Source organism: Channa argus, chromosome 2, assembly GCF_033026475.1.
Source record: "Channa argus isolate prfri chromosome 2, Channa argus male v1.0, whole genome shotgun sequence".
Classification (NCBI taxonomy): domain Eukaryota; kingdom Metazoa; phylum Chordata; class Actinopteri; order Anabantiformes; family Channidae; genus Channa; species Channa argus.
This window is the reverse complement of record NC_090198.1, coordinates 15601762-15618894: the sequence shown is the minus strand read 5'-3', so window position 1 is coordinate 15618894 and position 17133 is coordinate 15601762. Positions and strand designations below refer to the sequence as shown.

At 37.6% G+C, this 17133-nt stretch overlaps 1 protein-coding gene across 3 annotated transcripts; it reads left to right on the top strand.

Moving 5' to 3' along the window:
- The first annotated feature begins 9 nt into the window (after positions 1-9).
- chrna7a (cholinergic receptor, nicotinic, alpha 7a (neuronal)) lies at positions 10-16896 on the top strand. 3 transcript variants are annotated; one of them, XM_067495814.1, is made up of 10 exons: positions 24-240; positions 3276-3415; positions 3818-3862; positions 5951-6060; positions 7309-7388; positions 9667-9834; positions 9947-10141; positions 12332-12418; positions 12706-12815; positions 13386-16896. In XM_067495814.1, exons 1-10 carry the CDS (start codon positions 186-188, stop codon positions 13926-13928), a joined length of 1533 nt encoding a protein of 510 aa, XP_067351915.1. In that variant the 5' UTR covers positions 24-185; the 3' UTR covers positions 13929-16896. The 3 variants fall into 3 exon arrangements, with proteins under 3 accessions (XP_067351916.1, XP_067351915.1, XP_067351917.1); XM_067495816.1 differs by lacking the exon at positions 24-240 and adding an exon at positions 268-528; XM_067495815.1 differs by lacking the exon at positions 12332-12418 and having other exon boundaries at positions 10-240.
- The last annotated feature ends 237 nt before the right edge of the window (positions 16897-17133 follow it).

Here is a 17133-nt window from a genome sequence, read left to right as displayed (position 1 = left end):
TCAGGCTCAGTGAGACAAACTGCTGGGCAGAGTTAACCAGTGGGGCAACAAATCTGCCTGTCTGCCAAACACACTATTCATTAGGAGGAGGAGTTATTTCACACACACACACACACACACACACACACCACATCATTCTCGTATCCCATCAGGTTCTGCGATTAGCTGGGAAACCTCTGTTCATCATGGACTTTGGATATTTTCTGCTTTTCCTTGCAGTGACCGCCTGTACACTGAAAGGTAGGCAGTCATAATAAGCTTTAAATAAGAATTACCGTGTATAACCATCAGGGTTTTTTTTTTTATTTATCAGGCGGCAGGTTTATCTTCATTTTTTGTCGGATAATGGACATGTTGTACCAAACACGAGTTTGAGAACATGCTCATTCTTTACCGCTGTATAAATACGAACAGGCAGTAGATTATAATAAAGGTGGGAATTATTTTAGTGTTATTCCTCTTTTCAACAATGTCAGTACTGCTCTGCTGGACTCGTCTCATAGGTGGATAACCACATAGTTATCAAGCGTAAGTAAATCTACAAAACTCTATATTAAAGTACACTAATTAATCACCCAGCGTTTGCAACTATGCGAAACGCTGATTTTGGCTTAAATGTGTATAAAAGGGAATGACAAGACCTGCATTTCCATTTGCTCCGACAGTGCAGCTGATGTTTGAGATTTCACTTAAGTAGTTTCAATTAGAAACCTGCAGGAAGTTTTTAGATGGAAAGGTGGCTTTAATGATCATTTAGAAAATAATATTCATCAAGTGCTTTCACTATGCGTGAATTTTACCTATAATGACTGGAGCCTGCGTATGGAAAACTGAATAAACTGGGCATATTTTAGAAAGGTACAGATGTATCTAGGAATCCACAATTTTGACTGCATGTCATAACATGAAGTCCAACAAACTCTTTTGCTGCTGAAATTTTGAGGCATAGATAGCAAGGGTAGCTATTTCTAAAATGCCAAGTGTTTCCAGGTGCAAAGTTTGAAACCACCATTGTTGTTGGGCAAACGTGTGAGTGTCAAAGCAAAAAGTCCTGAAGTCCTTTGTGGAAGAGTGGCTTTATGGAAGACACTCAGGAAAAAGGCATATGACAGTGCACCTTCAGTTTGTAAACTCTTAGAGCAATGAAAACAAGGACATTGCGAGGGTCAGAACTGAGTGAAAGTGGGAGGCAAACAAATAAAGAGGTCCTTGAAGAAAACCTGCTCCATGGCTCCATGCACATAAGACCTTAGATCGTGCCAACTGTTCATCAGGATAATGACCTAATGAGGATTCCCTAAAAGCAAAGTGTACATAGAAGGAGAAAAGTCACATTAGTGTATGCACTTTCATACGTTCAAATGTTTGAGCAGATGTCTGGGGTACACAAAGCCCTTTTCCATCTCCCTGATACTGTTAAGTTTGATAATTCATTTATATTTTGCTTCATCTTGCCTCTTTGCCTTCCAGCTCACTTAGCAACAAGCTGGGAAAATTCAGAAAATGTTAATTGCGTGGTCTGACGTGTCCTCTGTAATGTGCTAAGGGGTGTTACACAAACAATATCACACACTGATGTCATCATACTGATGTTCATGGTGAAATTTGACTATGGTGGGATTGGGAGGGAGCAGATTCACAGGGGAGTCAGCCATGGACAAAGACAAGCCTTCAGCTAATCTTTCAGTCTTTTTTATGAGAGCAGCGGAATGGGAGGGTGCCTACAGACAGTAAGCTTTGCCAAATCATCGAGATAATGCGCTCCTCATAGGAGGTTTAGGATAATTGGGCTATGGCCATTAGTGAAGTGAATACATGCTGCCAAAAATGGCCCATAAGTCAAGAGAGGAGACGAGAGTGTGTTAAAATGAGGTGCAGGTCCGATTTGAGATCGCACAGTAAGATGAATATCGTCAGTAATGTATTTGAATAATTGCTTGTGTTTCACCACCTCCTCTCTAACGCTGACTGAAGTAGAAGTGTTTTATACATTTATATAATTTAAGTAAAAAAAAACACTTTGCCAAACCTTTTAATTAAATGAAAAATTATTTACAGAGATGTTTTGGTTTAGTTTTGGAGTCCAGCAGATAGGGCATCTAAGAGTTACCTAACAATTATGAATATAATCATAATAATTTATCATAATTATAAATATATTTATAATTTATATAAATATAAATCAAGTTATGTGTGTAAAGGCTTTACCATTAACATGACTTGATGGTAGAATCCCCGATCACATCTGGAATCACCCAGGTCCCATGCACATCTCTCTTCAAGGTCTTTCTCCTCTAAAACAGCTTCCGTTTACTATACCATAACATATGCAGCCTAAAAAGAAAAGCAGACTATAAATAGGAAGAGCCAAGATCATCAGTCATGAATTCAGGCAGATATCTATTAGAAAAAAGCTGGCCTAAAGTGAAAAGGGGGACAGTAGCTGTGGTTCGGTCTCATCTTTGAACTTAGCAGCTATAATCCATATTTTATATTAACAACAGATCACATGACTCTATCCAGTTCTCCTTTCTCCCAGTTTTGGACAGCATTTAAGCTGTAGCCTTTTTACCAGCTCGTTCTTTTGGTTTTAACAGCCTGCAACCTAATTGTTCCTCTCTTAACAGTCAGGTTTTCTTTAGTTACACACTGAACACAAATCTGCTCTGCACCAAACAATGGACAGGCCAAGTTAGCAAATAGCTGGTGGACATAGTGGAGCAGCTAAGAGCTAAAGAACCTGATAAAGATGAAACGAGTGTAAAAGTTGGAATTACATTCAAAAGATGGACTCAAACACAATCCCAAATAGCTGCTTGTGTTACTGCGTGCAGGGACAACTTAACAGGTGGTAATGACAGCATTCAAAGCTTGTTACTAAAGCCCCTAACATGTGGAATAGCAATTAATGCAGATTTAAGTGAGCTGCTGATTTCAACTCTAAGAGATTTATTTTTAAAAAACCTACCAGTTTCTACAGCAGTTCAAAATGGGTTGAATAATAGCACAATTTGTTTGTTTGTCTGTTCTTATCAGTTCCATACCCAGGAGACAAACTGCCATGCAGCTTCAGAAAGTTTGATTTATATTATGAAAGAGTGTGTTTCAGTATGGCTGCATAAAGTAGAAGTTTGATAAAGAAAGGGAAAATGAGTTGGCAGTTGATGTGACTAACAACGTCTATCTTGCTAATTTTTTCTGAAGTAATTATGAGTACATATTATTATTTTCTATTTTAAGCATATTTACTGTCCAGGTTTCTCTCTCTACTGCAGTTTCTCTTCAAGGGAAACACCAGCGCAGACTGTACAGAGACCTTATGACTGACTACAACGCGCTGGAGAGGCCGGTCTTCAATGACTCCCAGAGCCTCACTGTTCACTTCGGTTTCAGCCTTATGCAGATAATGGATGTGGTGCGTAAATGATGCTTCTCCACACATATGCATATGTGCCGCACAAGTTGGAGTTTTGATACTTTACTTTTGTTTCAGTGATAAGCAGACATCATCCGTCAAATTAAAGATTGTCACTATCGTTTCACTTGAGTGAATGAAGTGTCCGATTATTATTTTCAGCACTTTTTTGTTGGTCAGGTGTTTGAGTATTCATCTTTCATGGACGTCATATGGTGCATCTAGATTGTTGTTGCTGCTTAAATGTCTACTCTTTTACTGTTATCACAGCCTGAAATATCAAGGTACTGAGGAAATGTTTGAGTAGCACAATTCTTTATTTATGAATCTTAAACTGAGAAAACAATAAATTCATATGCTGAAAACCCAATGGTAAAATTAATAATCCCATTTTTCTAACAGGATGAGAAGAACCAGGTTTTGACAACCAACATTTGGCTGCAGCTGGTAAGAAGTTTTTCTGTATAATGTATTTAGTCTCACAAAAAAGCTAAACTGCACTTCTAAGTTTACGCACATACATTTTACTACATTTTAAAGTGTTAATTCATCAGTTTTATATGTCTGCTTAACCTATTTATGGTCACAAGATGCTGGAGTCTACCTGAACATGTACTGGGCTCTGGTAGTTGGACATCTTTTGGACTTACTGTTTTCACCTTTACAGTCTTTTGATCTGCAGCATTTTCCTCTGAACCATTTAACCCCTTATTGATATTTAGTTATGGCATCTAATCATCTAATCTAATCTAATAAAATTTTGGGATTCATCCATTGGGATAAATAAAGTATCTATCTATCTATCTATCAGAAGAAGAAGAAGAAGAAGAAGAAGAAATGTAAATGAAAGATATGGATATAATATGCTTAAATGTTTACTGGTCATCCTACAGTTTACTTTACTGCATCTACAGGTCGTTCCTTTTCATTTTCATCAACCACAGAAATTTCCCATTTTTCCTCCATATAGTGAGGTGTATGGCCACAAATATTTTACCACTGTCTGTCCATCGTATGACACTAGTTCCCTGCTGCTTCATCGTCACCAAGCTATGTCAAGGCTGTTTGGTCTGTTTTTAATCACCCTGTGAAATCACAGCAGCAGTCTCACTCAATTGCTCCCCCAGCCACAGAATAATATAACCTAATCAGTAACACTGCTTAGAAAAGTTAGAAATTTTCACAGATATAAATCATAAATAAAGGAATTAAGGAACAGTTTATCATTTTAAGCCCAGTTTAATCTCATCATATTATTTCTATAATGAATGTGGTAGTGTATTCGGTCACAACAAGCTGAAAATTAATTCATTAAAATTTATTTAATCATTCATATATGCTAATAATTTATGATTTTGCTGTTTCTGTTGCACACTCAACATGATAGGCTATTAGGTTATGGTATTCCTTATATAATATCAGTATTCTATTATAGTCTGTCTGTGCCTCCACTGCAGAGCTTCTCCACATAATGGGGAAGGGATCTGTCTGCCAGGAAGTGTTGCTGCAGCAGCCAAAGCTCAACAGTCTGCAGAATATTCATACAACACACCGCAATCACCACATTCATGTGTTACTGGCCTTTTCTTCTAGTTTACCACTTTGACAAATGCTGCAATAATTTGCTAAACATAAACATCAACTTCCTGCTGTACTGTACCAGCAGGCACCTCAAGTCCTTATCAATAAAGCAGAAAGCCTGCAAAGCCAGCAATAAAATTACCCTGTTTACTGTCAACAAGTTGATTGCTGTATGGATGGAATCTGGAATATTATTGGGTAATCCTTTAAACTAAGATCAGCAGAACAGTCTTGCGACCGTAAATCCTCCACTTGCCTTGTTTTGTATTGCAATAAATATCGAAATGTACATAAAACATCCTTAGCGTGGTTTAAAAGATGTTGAAGGACCTGAGCCTCCTCAAAAAATGGAGGCGGCTCTGGCCTTTCTTGTAGACAGCTTTAGTATTCTTATCCAAGTCCAGTTCATTGTCAATAAACACTATACATACCTGCTATTTATAATCTTCCACAACGTCCACAATTTGACCCTGAATAGAAACTTTTGAAATTGATAAAATTGATAATGTCAGGCCATCACTTGTTCCCAGACTGAAATTTCTCAACATCTAACAGATTGCCATTAAGAAGATTTATGCCCCTCTTAGAGGATGGGCCTCTGATGACTCCGGTGATCTTTTACCTTTTTCTCAGCCCCATCATCAAGTAATCGTTGATAGTTGAATGGTAAAAAAAGGTTTCATACAAATCTTGCCAGATGCCACTGAAACCCAGGCAGAGATTGAACCCAATTTTTGTAGCATGTCGCTACATGATGTAACCCACAGCTGCTGTCACATACATTTATTTTACTCATTAAAGTAACTGTCAGTGTTTTTAAAACAACACACAGCATTAACTCCCACCTGGTGTTTTCAAACTAAGCTCACTAAAGTGGAGACAGAGCCCATACAGGATCTGTTAAATATGTATATGGGAGAAATGAAAAGTACATTCTGTTTCCGTATCCCACAGTACTGGAATGATTATTACCTCCAGTGGAATACATCAGAGTATCCTGGCGTGACAAATGTGAGATTTCCTGACCATCTCATTTGGAAGCCAGACATCCTGCTGTATAACAGGTAGGCACTGGAAGGACAGACCTGCTGGGTGCTGCACTGTAATTGGATGCCTGGAGTCAGACTCGGCATGCATGCCTTGTCTTCTGCTCAGTAAAATGAGGGTATTTTTGTTTTACATGCTTAAAAACAAGATTGTTAAAACAAAACTGACTGTGACATATTAGTTATCTTATTATATGTCATATTATCACATGCTTCTTTTCTGAAAAATAAAGATTACCTTTATAATCTGGTGTAATTTAGAAAAACATTGGGCCTCATCTAAGAACCAATCCACTAAAAAAGTGGCACGTTGAAGTAGTATAAGGTTATTTGCAATTTTGGTGGGATTTGAAGTTTGTCCTTTTGAGCAAATCATGTAGAGTTACCTGTTGGATAAACCGTTAAATTTAACTCTTATTGAATTCAACTAAAATAAAAATTAGAATAATGATATAAAACTTGCCACTTTAACATTTCCCAGATTGAAAACTTTGGTTGAAATATAGTAGTTTGTGGGCCTTCTGTCATCCAGTGTTTGTAGGGTTCCCTAAATGCACCAATTGGAATCTGTTAGGTAAAGTGGTTTTCATAGCACAAGGTTAGTGGTGCTCAACAGTTTAAAGATATGCAGCACAGTGTAGAAGAAGACTTTATGGCAATAAATCATTCAGATGAATGAAAACACTTTTATAAGAAAGATGGGAGAGGGGCTATGTGCCTCATGGAAAATGCAGACAGATCCCCATTAATCAATCAAAGACAGAGATCTGAACAAATGATATTAGTGAGGCTCTAATCTCCCTCTAACTAAACATGGGGAAAGTGCTGTACTTCATTTGTCTTTGTCCCTCTGAGTAAAGCCTCGATTTGAGACTCTTTGAATTAGACACTGCTGTAAGTTAAGCTTCTTTCTTTTTCAAGAAACTCTTTCAACTTGAGCTCAACCCTGCCTAAACCTCCAGGGAGTTCATTTAGAGGCAGTGAATTGTGGGTAGCATGGAAGAGTGAGGGTAACAGCAGAATAACCATCTCCAGGGAAATGTTGCATCAGTCCTGACTCCTCGTGTACTGTCTACCTGCTGCAATAATGAGTTGGAGAAATATGTGCATTGTTCTACCACATCTTTTTCCCACACTGTTTGTAGCTCATCCAAATTCATGTGGCTTCATAATTAATAGGAGATCTTGCAAAGATTGTATAAGTGTATGAGGCAGGTTACAGATGCTGCAGCAGTAAATACTGATATTGTTCAATGTTGTCGACAGTGCAGATGAAAGATTTGATGCAACTTTCCACACCAACATTCTTGTGAACTCCTCGGGCTCCTGTTCCTACTTACCTCCAGGTAAGAGCTACATTCTCATGGATACTTTAGAACTGGACAAAACTACATGTTTACTCATTGGAAATGTTAGACATTAGGTAAGTGCTCCCTTTGTTTAACAAAGAAAATGTATTTGCTTCCTGTTGTACAGATGTAAGCAACACCCTCATCCTGTTAGAAACAGATATTACGTAGTTCCCCGGTGATGTTTTCCCATCAGCAACAACAAAACGTAATTAAAGCTAAAGCTCAACTACATCAAAAGTGCAACTCATAGCATAAATTTGCATACGTTAATCTTTTCTGCCAAATGTTTTTGAATGTTGGCAGCTCTATCTCTGTAAGCCCTTAATTAAAAATGGGGGGAAACAACATGTCCTCAGATACAACCTTAAAAAAACGATTTATAAACAGGTTTTAATGGTAAAACGAACAGAATACTTAGAAATAAAATTCTTTAAAATACTATTAAAATATAGACATAATATTGGTCGCCTAAGTGTTTGGCAGCCACAGTGTCCAAGTATTTGTTATTTATGTGACTAAATATAAGATGCACGAACTCTGAGCACCTATGTATAATGATTCACTTTAATTATTAGATTATACTGCAACTGAAAGTAGAGATCCAGAGAGGACAGCAGCCTGGTTCTGGATCAATATATCATGGTGCCTCACATTTCCAATTAACTTAAAGAACCCAACAATCTGAGATACCTGCCATTACTCTTCATCTGTACCCATGAGCATTACTGGACCGAGAATAATTTACAGCAGTGAACATGAATGTAGCTCTGTGTATAAAGCAAATATTAACTATGTCCATATAATCAAACCACAGACGATAGCAAATTTGCACACAAAAAAGTGAAGATCAAGGAGGTTTGATCAGAGATAGAAAATGTAAAATTTGATTGAAACTTCTTGTTCAAGGGCCTTTGCCAGAAAAGGAACAAAATAGACAGCTCTGTAAGTCTCCACAAAGGGAGGGGTCTACAGTAGGCTTCCTAGGCAGTGGAATAAGCGTGGGCTGCTTAAGTATAGGGTACAGGGTTTAGACATTAAGACATTTATTAACCTCAATATAACCTCAGTTTTGACAACTGTCATTCTAGCAGCAAACATCTGGATTTATAGCTGGGTAGCTTTATAAAAGAGGTTTGTATGTGAATTCTGTTGCTTTAAAACAGACCGAGGTTAACGGTGTTCCCCATTTCCCATCTTTATTCTAACTCACTGCTTGCAGTTTCTTCATTTTAATGGATGTACAATATTTAACTGTGATGCGCTTCTCCTCATTTAACTCTCAGGAACAAATCCTATAACCATATTTCTCCACAACATCATAATGTTACTATAAACGGTTTAAGTTTTAAAATGATCCCACTGAAGCACTGTCCTTTATTAAGTTATTAAGTGCTGTGCAGTTCTAAAGATATAAAATGTATATGTTATTTCCTGAGAAACAGTCAACTCATTTGCATATGCATATGCACCCACTCTCACACACACACACATACACACAGCATTAGACGCAGCTGGTGATTACTGCTCTCCCTGGCAAACTCTTCCCCCTTCACTCTTTTTTCCTTACTACGCAAATGTGCTGGCCTGCTTCGCCTCAGCATCTCAATCAATAGCGGCGTAAATAGTTCCATCACTGGATTTCTTCTGGCCTGATTGCCTCAGTCACAAGCGAAGTGGCTCTCGACTTTGTTCCAATAGAACCCTCGCTGAGTGCCATATTGGTGCAAAATAGTAATTTGTCACTTGAGCTCAACAGCACTGCATCAAATGAGTAAACCTATATGCAGATATGATGAAAGTAGTTTGAATTTCCTCACATTTATCTTTATCTCTGAGCTTCATTCCAGTAAATAACAGTCTTTCTATTCATCTGTTCCCCATCTCTATTCAATCCCTGCAGAGTTTTATCATCTTCATGGCACTGAGAGAGGAAATACCTTGTTTACTTCTAATGTCTCATATCTTTTTTAAATAAGAATGGAAATTAGTATGGCGCCTGTCTCTCCTGAAGGATTACTGGCCACTTTCATTTCATTGTCATATTGGATTTTTACTCTTTTTAAGATGGATGGTACTTGGTCTCCATATCTTCTGGAGAAAAACCTCTGCCTCTCAAAGGCCCTGTCTTTTTTCTTTTTTTTTTCTTTATTGCAGACTAGTTAAAATGCTCTCTGTCAGAGCTGGAGACTTCAACCTACCTGTTTCTGTCTCTCTTTTGTGTAGTGTTTTACATTACACAGTGCCCAGTCTTTCGTGTCTCCCACCACAACAGGAATCTTCAAAAGCACCTGCTACATTGATGTGCGCTGGTTCCCCTTTGATGTCCAGAGATGTGACCTGAAGTTTGGCTCCTGGACATATGGGGGCTGGTCTCTGGACTTAAAGATGTTGGAGGCAGATATCACTGGCTACATTGCCAATGGAGAGTGGGATCTTGTTGGTAAGAAAAACAAAAGTGAATCACAAATGTTATTATTCCACCATGTTAGTGAAATAACAATCTGAGGTTCACTCTATTTCTCCCAGAGTTAATTTAGTCTTTTTATACACAGAGGTTCCAGGACGGAAGAGCGAGCGTTTCTATGACTGCTGTGAGGAGCCATACCCTGATGTCACCTTCACTGTAGTGATGCGAAGACGTACCCTCTACTATGGCCTCAATCTACTCATCCCATGTGTCCTGATCTCCACTCTGGCCCTGCTCGTCTTCCTTCTGCCAGCTGACTCTGGGGAGAAAATCTCACTTGGTTAGAGGAACTGAAATTTACACTCGCTCATAGAAACACATGCAAAGGTACTCTAGATCATTGCTGTGGCCCTGCTTCGGTGCAGAAATGAAAAGCAGTGCACTCATTATTGATGGGAGGTGAGTCACTCAGTAACCAGTAATGCTGTGGCTGCTTTACTTTGCCAAGTGTTACAATGCATCGTTTTTAAATACTAAACATTAATTAGTCGCCCCACAGAAATTTCCAACGCAACTATAACTCTAGAACCCCTATAGAATTTGTATTGGTTCAAAAGGAAAATATTTATTCAATTAGTTATAATGTATTAATACATTTTACAGGTTTCAAGATTTGTAAAAACCATACACATTGGTAACATAACTTTTAAAGTAATTTTAATCGTGTTATATTACAATTAGATGTCATTATGAACCTAGCAACCCGTCAGGGTTTCAATTTTTATCATTATATATTTACAGGTTTATAGTTTTCTTGAGAATGACTTTGATGGCATCCTTGGCGATGTAACGATGACCTGGGTTCACTAACTATCTGCTGCTAAAAAAAAGAAAGAAAAAAAATAGAGAGTTGAAAATAAATGAGATTCTATTCACATCAAGTCCTTTAAACCCCAAGTGGTTTTGACACACTGCCAACCTTTATGTTATTTTCATATTTTACCTCTCTAAAACAAATTCATGTCCTATCCCATTTGTCTATTGAGTATTCAGTGGTTATATATCGGCTTTATGTTATTATGTAATCGGCTCTGAGTGACTGATTAAATTGTCAGAGGACCAGGAACAAAACGTATCACAGTTGTCACAGTTGACTTGAATGTATCATGCATTAATTATATTGGCTTTATAGAGACAGTATCTGTGGATGAGTAGTTGTGGTGAGGGTGGAGGCGGTGTGCTTGTGGGTGTATTGTGCAGTATGTAGGAGTGGATGTATTGATTTGTGATGCTTGTAATGTTTGCTTTAGAGTCCGACGTGTCGGCTTATGTGTGTGTCAGTACATGTGCATTATTTCTGATGTTTTGATGATAGCTCATAAGCAGATAGAGAAAAATGGAATGTGAATTGTACCATGTAAAATTTAGATATGTAAATCCTAAAACTTCTTATCAAAAATGTTTTCCAAAGGGGTTTAAACACATAGTTCCCAACACACATCAATTTAATAGGCCTAAGCCCAAATTAGCACATACACACTCCAGGAATCCACGGCACACAAAAAAACGGTCTAGCCACAAGCCTGACATAAAGAGAATGATTTAAGTTTTATTTTAAATGTGGAAACCTGGTCTCCAGATATCTGTTTGTTAGTTCCAAAAAGCAGGACCGCAGTATCTGAAGATCTGGATCTTACTGTATATTGGGTACAGCTAGGTGTGTTACAGCATCTTGATGTTTTAGTTAATTTTGTGTTGTAAAGCACAACAAGGAGGTTTGAAGAACTGCTGAAATATGGTCATTTTGAAGCTACTCATTGTATTTTAGAGACATGTAAACTAACAGTCTAAATGTAAATATATACTGTATGTTCAACTATTAGGCTGTAGTAAATTTGTGGACATTCATCAACATATATATAATTAGTACAGTTACATGTGCTGAGCATAACCAGGGTACTTGATAAGGGGAATGGAAACATGGCTGTAGAACTCAGAACCAAGTGGTGTAGAATCGCTAATGAGTCTAATGCATTATCTTGGCATCAAACTCCTTCAATTTGCTAGTAAACTGGAGCATTGTTTAAGAAATTTGCTTTTGAGTCATTCAGTTGTAATTTTTAAATGCTGAGATAGAAGCAGATGTCTCAATGAAAACAACATCTACACCAGTTCAATAAAACGTGCATAGGTACAATGCACAATGCACAATTTATGATTCGGGCTAATGGTCTATGATAATTTCTTTAATAAAACTATTAAAGTTGTGATTTCACATGCCCATTTACAGAGAACCTGTGTAGTATTTTCTTGAATCGTGAATCCTGCACTTATCCAAGATGCAACACTAAATCCTTCTGAGAATTTCAGATTCTGAGTAAAACAACTAGTGGCTTAGCATGTCAGCTCACTCGGGAAAACATTTTAGTTGCTCCAACCAAAGGGGCCCTGCCACGACTGTGTCAATACTTTCCATTGCATTCAGTATTTTTGTTGTGAAATTCTGACTTAGAATTCCTCTTCTTCCCAGGCATTACAGTCCTGCTGTCCCTGACTGTCTTTATGCTACTAGTTGCAGAGATTATGCCTGCCACATCTGACTCAGTGCCTTTAATAGGTAAGCCAGGCTGAAGTTAAAAGCAATTGAGATGGATGTCAACTACCATCAGTGGGAAGACACAGCTGAAAAATTGTGTAGTCACTTTTCATACAGGTTTCTCTCACATGTATATCACAGTGTTACCAAGCTTATTCAGACATCCAATATTTAAATCTTCAAAATGTTTATTACTGACTCTCCATCGTTTTGCATTTCTCTAAAACACATACAGTGTGTTGTGTTGTGTACTCAAAACTGTGTTTTGCTCTCTTGGAGAATATAATTTTACCTGTTTGTGTTCCCAGCTGAGTACTTTGCCACTACTATGGTTATTGTTGGTCTCTCAGTAATTGCTACTGTTCTGGTCCTGCAATATCACCATCACGACCCTGATGGAGGCAAGATGCCAAAGTGGGTAAGTGATTCATTTTCCACCGAATCACTTTGTGAGTTATACTGCGATGTCATTAACATAATTTAAGTCATCTGCCTCTAGTTGCACTACAAAACTGAGTATTGCATTATTAGAAGGAATGATCTTTTTAAATTTTACATGTCTTATTTGTTTTTGCTTCATTAATGTCATTCACAAAGATAATTTTGCATTTACTTGTATAGGGCCAAGTCTCCACTAGGTCCTCAGGACAGCAACAGAACTTTATTCTGGATTTAATTGTTCCCAAATGCTTAAATTAGAAAACTGTAATGTACCAGTATAGCCTAAGTTTGAATAAATGTCCTTCTTTCCTGCACCATTCGGAACTAATAAAGAAAACAAAGAAAGCTTTCTAGGCACACAATACTACATCACAAACCAGAGTGGTTACATACATAGTTACATAGTTAAATATATATCCTCTGCAGCAATATGATTAGACCTTTGTATTTAAAGAATAAAAGCTGGCTTAATGTTTCCTCACACTTTTTAAAAGTTTGTTTTCAAATAACAAAATGCTTTCGTTATCATCTCATTTATTACCCAAAGACCCGTGTGATCCTGCTGAACTGGTGCGCCTGGTTCCTGCGCATGAAGCGCCCAGGTGAGGAACGAGTGCGTTCAGCCTGTCACAACAAGGGCCCACGCAGCAGCCTGACCAGCATGGATCTCAATGCTAGCACCTCAGCATCCCAATCCACAAATGGCAACATTCTCTATGTTGGTATCCGTGGCCTGGAGAGCATTCATTACTCCCCAGCAGCCATCTCGCCTGACTCGGGAATCCACTGTGGACGACTGGTTGGACGAGCCGGCGAGGATGAGATGCTCCTTTCTACAGGTCAGAGCTCATCAATGGGCAGCGTGGAACCAGAGCTAGCCAAGATCCTGGATGAGGTGCGCTATATTGCCAAACGCTTTCGTGACCATGACAACGATGAGTCAGTGTGCAACGAGTGGAAATTTGCTGCTTCTGTTATTGACAGGCTTTGTCTCATGGCTTTCTCACTCTTTACTATCCTCTGCACCATTGGGATCCTCATGTCAGCACCCAACTTTGTAGAGGCCATTTCCAAAGACTTTTTCACTTGAAATGTTTGTCAGGAAGTAATGCTTCAAGAAAAATATAAGTGTGCATTGCACCATCACTCTAAACATAGAGTAACCACTTGGGCCATTGTCCATGATTTCGATACAGTTAAATCTACTTCTGTGGGACCTATCAATAAAGGTTTAAGAAAGTCAAATTGGGAACTTCCGGCAAATAATTCAGGCAAAATGTTTAACTTTTCATCACATAGCCTAATGGCATATTAAAGGAAAACATCTCAAATCTGATGTAAAAAGAGAAAGCATTGTTTAACTGGTATAATTTTCTAACCTAGAAAAAAGTAATTGTGGTTTGGTGTGTGATGTTACCTGTGTATTACCATTCATTAAAATGTATCTATTAAATCCTCCATAAAATGTATGCCATGTACAAAGCACTACCATATCTTGTACTGATATGCATTTGTTGTGTCACATGAATATTCATATCAAAATTAATTGCCTGATATTGTAAATTACCTTTCTATAAATACTAAATATTGTTGGTTTTAATTCATCAGACTCCTCAGTTTACCCATGTTGTTACTTAGGCTTAGCTATTGTTTCTTATAAACTGACATTATACCATTTTCTGATAACTAAAGAATTAGTGTGATGTCAAAATCCTAATTTATCTTTTATGTCAATAATTTTAAATTTCTTTAAAAAAAATTCCTTTTTTATATCAAATATGTTTTCTTGTTGGAAAGAAGTTGTGTTTTGTATGCATACTGCTCTTATATCCACATTTTATAACTAAGCCACAAGCACTTGTACACTACCAAATTGTAACAGACAACACAGATATAACAGCCATTATTTTATATCAAGCCAGCAAAAGACTATTCTATATAGTTCTCCTTCTTTTCCTTTCAGCTATTCCCTTTCAGGGATCCCACGGCAAATAATAGGCCTTTATCTAACCCTATCTTCTGCATCCTCTTCTCCTGCAACAACTCACTCCGTGTCCTCTCTCACTACATCCATGAATTTCCTCTTTGGTCTTCTTCTAGATCTCCTGCCTGCCACCTCCATATTTAGCATCGTTCTACCGATATATTCACAATCTTTCGTGTGGACATCTCAATCTGGCCTCTCTGACTTTATCTCCAACACTATTCTGTGTAGGTAAAACGCATAAATGGGCTACTACTCTCACACAAACCTGTTAAGAATGAGTCTAATTTTAAATGAGTTGAGCAATAGAAATGTATTGAACAAGTGAGTTTCTTTTAACCATTTGTAACCATGTGTTTGTGCTGATACTGTAGTTTTTCTTTAATTCTTGCTTGGCTTCTTTGTTAGTTTATTGAACTACTTTAATTTTAGCTCATTTCAAATCGCCAGAAACCAGTGTTGACTACAAGATAAAACTGTATGCAAAATTTCCCTTTTCCAGCAATTTAAGCCCATCATTGCACACATCATCTTCGTCGTTGCATAACACGACTGAAAAATTATTGTCCTTAAAACTCATTAGGTAAATCTCAAACTTACATACAATTTAGATTTGTTGTAGGTAAATTAGGTGAAATTGCATGCATTTGTAAACCAAATATGAATTTATTAATATTTAATCCATATCGAGATTTTCAGCAGAGCCAAGTGCATTGACACACATTAGGCTGTGTTTATTTCTCAAAAGATACTCATCATAGCATTAGTAACAGTAGTAACATTTTCTTAGTTTACATTTTCTTTATTTATTGTACAATTTGTGTTACTCTTGGTGATAGGCTATATAAAGAAAACTGTCAGATACCCTGAAACTTGAATTGAGCTAAACACAAACACTGCACTTTGGGTTCAGTGTGTAACATCTGTCCTCACCTGTGGATAATGTATCCACATCTTTACTTAAGGTACATAATGTAGAATGTCAAGCTAAAGTGATAAAGTGATTTGAAAATGTTAGCTAGTTTATGCAGCATTGTGACTTACCAGCAAAATCTACTTCAATCAGATAATTTTTCTGTGCTATAATTCACTATCTGCATTACACACATACAGTAGATTGTATTACACAAAATTATCGTTGTTATGTGTATAAGTAGCACATTTTATGTCTGAGATGGTAGAGATCATTTCAACTATTTTACATAGAGCTTCTTTTTTTCTTTTGGCTGTTCTCTTTCAGACCTCGTCACAGCGAATCATGTGCCTCCATCTAACCCTGTCCTCTGCATCCTCTTCTCTCACACCAACTAACTTCATGTCCTCTCTCACTACATCCATTAATCTCCATTTTGGTCTTCCTCTAGACCTCCTGCCTGGCAGCTCCAACCTCAGCATCCTTCTACCGATATAGTCACAGTCTCCCCTCTAAACATGTCCAAACCACCTCAATCTGGCCTCTCTGACTTTATCTCCAAAAAATTGAACATGAGCTGTCCCTCTGATCTCCTCGTTCCTGATCCTGTCCATCCTCATCACTCCCAAAGAGAACCTCAACATCTTAAGCTCTGCTACCTCCAGCTCTGTCTCCTGTCTTTTTTTAAGTGCCACTGTCTCTAAGCTGAACAACATCACTGGTCTCACCACCGTCTTCAACAACTTTCCTTTCATTCTCACTGATACTCTTTTATCACACAACACACTTGACACTTTTCTCCACCTGTTCCAACCTGCTTGCACACACCTCTTCACCTCTTTTCACACTCTCTGTTACTCTGAACCGTTGTCCAATTGACAGACATGTATTCTGTCTTGCTGCAGCTACCAAGGTATTGTAATTTAATCTATAAGAACAGTAAATGAGCATATTTTCTTGAAGCGATTTGAAAACTTAATCTGAAAAATGTCAAGGTCTCTCAAGGTTTTAATAACAGCCAGATTAATAATAGCCAGACAGATGATTAAGATAATTATAAATATTCTGTTCTGTAATTTCTATATCTTTAAATCATCTCTTAATATATGATATTGATGTGTAAATTTAAATTACAATCACAGAGTTAACATCAATCTATTATATCAGTCACCTTTTTTTTTTTTTTTTTTTTTTTTTTGTCCTTTCGGCTTATCCCGTGAGTCCAGGGTCGCCACAGCGGATCATTGTCCGCATGTTGATTTGGCACAGTTTTTACGCCGTATGCCCTTCCTGACGCAACCCTCACCAATTCTTACCGGGCTTGCACCAGCACTTTACTGTGAACAAAATGTAATATAAAATGTAAAAGTTCTCGCTAAAGGCATCTGTATTTCACTG

Coding starts and splice junctions, on each gene's coding strand:
- chrna7a (XM_067495814.1), top strand. CDS start 186: ATGGACTTTGGATATTTTCTGCTTTTCCTTGCAGTGACCGCCTGTACA. Junction 7,389..9,666: donor CTGTTCCTACTTACCTCCAG/GTAAGAGCTACA, acceptor CCACCACAACAG/GAATCTTCAAAAGCACCTGC. Junction 12,816..13,385: donor GAGGCAAGATGCCAAAGTGG/GTAAGTGATTCA, acceptor TATTACCCAAAG/ACCCGTGTGATCCTGCTGAA.